Here is a 5,000-nt window from a genome sequence, read left to right as displayed (position 1 = left end):
AAAAAAAAAAAAAAACAAAGTGTACACATAGAACGTACTGTCTTATCTTTGGCGCTGAAAACACACGGATGTGTTGCTGCTGGTGATGATGATGATGATAATGATGGTGGGAGGCTTCGGGTTAGTGTTTGAGACTGGCCACAAAGACTTTTGGGAATGGTGTAGCTGGTCGGACTGGAGTTCAATTCCTCAATTCTTCACATGAAGCCAGAACTGGTTTTGGGGGTGGGAATGCAGCAAGGTGGTGAGAATCGGTTCGACGGCAAGCAGGTTTCAGACACACAATCACAATTGAATCATTTGAACAACCGCAGATTTGAGAAAAAGAGGTCCCCGAAAGCCTCGCGAGTGTTTGCGCTTCAGAAACTTCAGAAACAGTTTTAATGGTCGCAAACAGTCGTTCTTGTCATCATCAAAATTTTTAACATGGATAAAATTTCTTGGAGACAAGAACAACTGTTTGGGAACGTTAAAAGTCTTTGCAAAAACTTTTGCTCAGTGTGTTCGCCACTCAGTCAGATACTCCCAAGAAGAGTTTCCCAATTTTTCAGCTCAGCACGAATCATCATTTCGCAAAGCAGTGCTTTTGCCGCCATCTGGTGGCAGTCCGGGGAATTTGAAAGGGCACGAAACCTGAGAAAGAAGGGTTTTGAAAAAGCTCATCTTCCTTACTTTTTGCGATCTTTGTCCTTCTTGCCGTTGGCGGTGAGGCTTTGGGCCTGCAGCAGCTGAGCGGCGGCGCGCCTCTTGCCGAAGGAGCTCTGGTCTTCCTCCAGGAGGCGCCGCTTCTCCTCCAGAGCCGACTTCTCCTCGGCGTGGAGGCGCTTCAGCTGCTCGAAGCGGCTTTGCAACTGGAATGTGGAAAAAAGGGAAACCAGGAGGATGCGAGGAGGAAAAAGAAAAATCTGTTTTGAACGAATTTTTGTTTCACCTAAACACCATTTTTGTACCCTTTTTTTCCGAGAAACAAAATCAATTCACATTTTTTTTCTTTACTGAAAAATCCTGATCTGTCTGTAAACATGAGCTGAAGAATCAACTCATGGATCATATGGCAGCAGCTCCTGACCTCTCTCTCTGCATCCTTAAGCTCCGCCTCCTTCTCCTTGACCCTCTGCACAAACATCTGCCTCATCTCGTCCTCTCTCCTCTGCAACTCCACCAGGAACTCCTGACGCTTGGCTTCGTAGGTCTGCTGCAGACTGCGCGCACGCACACGCGGGCGTTACCACACGCGCCCGCTTTATTAGGCACGCCCGGACCCAGGCCGCGACGGTGGTCACCTGACGGGCTTGCACTCGGGGTCGGTGTCCTTGAAGCCCATCTCCTCCAGCTTGCAGCGTCGGTACAGCTCGTAGTGGCGCGTGTGCGTCTGCTCCCTCAGGTCCTCCATGTTGACGCAGATCAGCATCTCCCGAAGCTTCACAAAGTCGCAGTGGCTCTCGTTCTCCACTACGGAGAGACGTTTTTAAACGTCTTTTCAGACTTGATCCAGAATTGGCTGGTACTGAATGAGCTCATGAATTTTCGACAGATGCCACAAAATGGTGGCAAAGCTCTACTTTTTTTACTCCTTTTAGACAACTGCCTGTCTACAAGAAGCTCCTCCCGTCACATCAACCTAGTTACTTGATACCAACACGGGATCAAAGCGCTATTTTTAATTTTTTTTTTCATCAATAACTGCTTCAAACAACAAAGAGTATGCAGAAAAGTGGTGAATTTGAATGTCTGTCTGTGTCTTATGTGTTGTGTTTTATTATTTTGTTATTATGTTATTCTGACTTTGAGATGGCGCCGCGAGAGTGGCTGCCTTGACAGCAGCTCCTCGACTTTTTGTTCTTCTACGGTCTCCCTTTCATAACTTTGATGCTGTAAATTGGGAATTTCTCCATTGTGAGACGAATAAAGGTTTTCTTATTCTTTAGTATATTAGACAGGGCTTTGGCCTGAGTTCTAATAAAGAGTGAAAATATGAGGTTTAAAGTGAAGAACGGAGGAGAGGTTGGAAAATTAATCTGCCAATATTTGAATCCGCGAGTGGAACGGCAACTATTTGGGGTGAAGGTAGAAAATGTAACATGTCGCGAACCGAAGACCCCCTGTGCAGTCGTGACTCACATTGTGGTCGCCTAGCAAACCCACCTTGGACGACCCCCCAGGGGTACTGACGAGCCTTCACCATCTTGTTGGCCACGGCCACTTCTTCCGTGCTGCCCACCACGGCAAAAGGCAGATGGCCCTACACAGGAGCCGCAAAAAATAAATAAAAGAGAGTGACTGCGGAGCTCGTGAGGCCGATGGAGGAGCCCGTCCTAACGGGCGCTTACGTTCATGGCCGTGTTGACCTTGGCGACGGCCTCGTCGTCCAGGGGGAACTGGTAGATCTGGACGCCGTTGCTCACCAACTCGCTCATGATTTTGATCTTGAACTTGTGCAGCTCGCTCTTACTGATCGTGTCTGCTTTGGCGATGACGGGGATGATGTTTACCTACGCGGTGACATCACAGTTCAAATGAATTTTAATAGGATTAAACACACGGTCGGTACACCGCAACTCCCAACATGGCGTTTCATCTCGACGGTGTGCGATGTTTACACGTTTTCTTCTGCATCGTTGAAAAGTTGTGGCGTCAATGTTGTGGAGCTATAAGTTGCACTGAGGTTAACATTTTAATGTTTGAGGCTGCTCAATATTCCATTAAAGAGGCTGACTCCGTAAGAGGAAACTTAAGAAAATATCACCAAGAGGGCAAGCACATCAACGATGAGTTCCGATGTTATTTGTGGCTCAGCAGCCCACTTTGCCGTCCGAGCCACCCCACATTCCTGACTGTCTGCGTGCACGCGCGCGTGCGCGTGTGAGTGTGTGTCAAAAAACAGGAATGTTTTTCTGCTCGAGCTTCAGTGTCAGACACCCCCACACCCCCAAAAGAAGAAAAAAAAATTGTTGGCAGCGCACAAAACAAAACAAGCTGCGTAGCTGACTATCCCTTCACCAACAAATGTTTCCCTCTCCGCCTATCTGTCTGTACAGTGACACAAAAGGACAGCTCGAGTGTGTGCGTGTGCCTGTGTAGCGACATTCCAGCGCTTTTTCGTGTGTGTGTGTGTGTGTGTGTGTGTGTGTGTGTGTGTGTGTGTGTGTGTGTGTGTGAGAGAGACTCTTTTCACACGCAAATCCTGAGTTGCTGGCACTTCCTGACAGTGACACACAAGAGAGCATGGGAAAGGTTGTGACCACCTCCGCATTAATGGGGTGGGCCTCTCTCGCCACCTCATGATTTGATGACGGTTCAGGGCGGGGGGAGGGGGGCCAACAATTCGTTTCGAGGACCAATGCATCTCCGTAGTACAAATGAATGTATTCCTTAAATGCAAGACACATGAGTGTCTTGACCACTTGGCGTGAATGAATGTGTGTGATTAAAACCGTGATGGGGCCTGACTCAAACATTCACTTGAAAATGAATTACCAACGCCATTATCTTAGATGTTTTTCCAATACACAGAATTGAAATATTACTTTGGCTTTCTACAGTAATGGAAAAAAAATATTAGCAAATGCTGCTTCCGTTTTGTTTCAATTAAAGGTAATGGAAGTACACTTAATTTATACTCATCGTACAAATTTGGGTCACTGCTAGCAGTTTTTAAAGCCGTGGGTAATCGCAGTAAGAATAAATATACATTCACAGAAAATAATACATAATCGATTAAAAAGAGCCCTCTAAATTGTAATAGAATCGAATTGTGAGGTGGCGAGAGATTCCCCCACAGTGCAATTCAGTCCACTATCCTTCCAGTGAGCTTCTAAAGGCAAAATAAATAACAATAATTTTGCAGCTACTTGCATGACTGTAAGATGACTATGAGACTGCAAAAAAATTCAACCACAGTGGCTCACACTCACAAAAAAATAAAAGAAATAAGTAATACGCTGCAATGAAAATAGCTTGGGGTGCAGAGAATTGCTAAAATAATCCCTCTCCTTGTACATTGACCCCTTCATTTTGCTAAGAAACATCAACCCAGTCACAGCATTGATTATTTGAGATACTCCCAAGGGCTGAAGAGTCCAGTTATTTGCTCAGTGCAATTATCTTGTCGCCTGCAAATTACTCCATGCGTCAGAAAAGTGTCAACCTTCAAACCATATAAACCAGACTACCTTCTTACCTTGCTGTCCAGTTTCTTCATGGTAACCAGGTCCAGGGACTTGAGGGAGTGGCCCGAGGGGGAGATGAAATACAGACAGGCGTGGACCCGCGAGTCGTGGTAGTTGAAAAGGGAGCGCCTGATTTTGAGTTCCTCCTGCAGGTAACTCTCAAACTGCCGGTCGATATAGTCCACCACCGGCTGATAGCTGCAAGACAGACGGACGATGGTTAACGGTGACGTCGCAAATCACACGCTCGCTCGTTGGCTCGCTCTGACCTCTCCTGTTTGTTCATTTGGTCTCCGAATCCCACCGTGTTAACCACGGTGAGGCGCAGTCGCACGTTACTCTCCTGCAGGTCGTAGGTTTGAGCCCGCAGCTGCACCTCAGGCTCAAAGTGAGACGACTCAAAGTTTTCAAAGTTGGTGCTGAACAGAGTGTCCATCAGGGTGGACTTGCCGATACCAGTTTCACCTGAAGACAGATAAGACAGACCGTCAAAATAGTAAAATAAATGTCTTTTTTTCCCTGAACATGTTTTCCTTCACAGGCCATTGTCAAAACATTTAGATGTTTTCTTCTGCTGCGCTCCATATTACACAGAAACATAAATTTCTATTTAAACTCCAGAGTCAAAAGCAGAAACTTTTTAAGATGTGGCAGATGTATTCATTCAAACCGGTGATTAAAAGGGGCATGCAATGACTACATTCGTTGAAATACAGTAATTCACAATTGTATTTCAAGGCCAGGAGTTGGACTGAAAAACGGGATGATGACAGTGGAAGAGGCCCATGGTTTAATAGGATTACAGTTTCCTCCAAATGTGACCTTATTTGG

At 46.1% G+C, this 5,000-nt stretch overlaps 1 protein-coding gene across 2 annotated transcripts in view; it reads right to left on the bottom strand.

The window, feature by feature from the left end:
• Window positions 1-5,000, bottom strand: part of septin10 (septin 10) — a 10,701-nt gene that overhangs the window by 826 nt on the left and 4,875 nt on the right. The window contains exons 1-7 of one of the 2 annotated variants that reach the window (XM_019895491.1): window positions 4,439-4,652; window positions 4,181-4,367; window positions 2,331-2,492; window positions 2,146-2,242; window positions 1,284-1,452; window positions 1,070-1,202; window positions 669-851 (exon numbers count right to left, since the gene is read on the bottom strand). In XM_019895491.1, coding sequence (XP_019751050.1) covers window positions 669-851; window positions 1,070-1,202; window positions 1,284-1,452; window positions 2,146-2,242; window positions 2,331-2,492; window positions 4,181-4,367; window positions 4,439-4,605 — 1,098 coding nt within the window. In that variant the 5' untranslated portion in view covers window positions 4,606-4,652. Of the gene's footprint in view, window positions 214-668; window positions 852-1,069; window positions 1,203-1,283; window positions 1,453-2,145; window positions 2,243-2,330; window positions 2,493-4,180; window positions 4,368-4,438; window positions 4,653-5,000 lie in introns of those variants that run through there. The other variant, XM_019895490.1, reaches the window with a different exon arrangement.

Source organism: Hippocampus comes, unplaced genomic scaffold (genome assembly GCF_001891065.2).
Source record: "Hippocampus comes isolate QL1 unplaced genomic scaffold, H_comes_QL1_v1.1 scaffold237, whole genome shotgun sequence".
NCBI classification, from domain to species: domain Eukaryota; kingdom Metazoa; phylum Chordata; class Actinopteri; order Syngnathiformes; family Syngnathidae; genus Hippocampus; species Hippocampus comes.
Note: the sequence above shows the minus strand (reverse complement) of the source record. Positions and strands in the feature narration are given on the sequence as shown.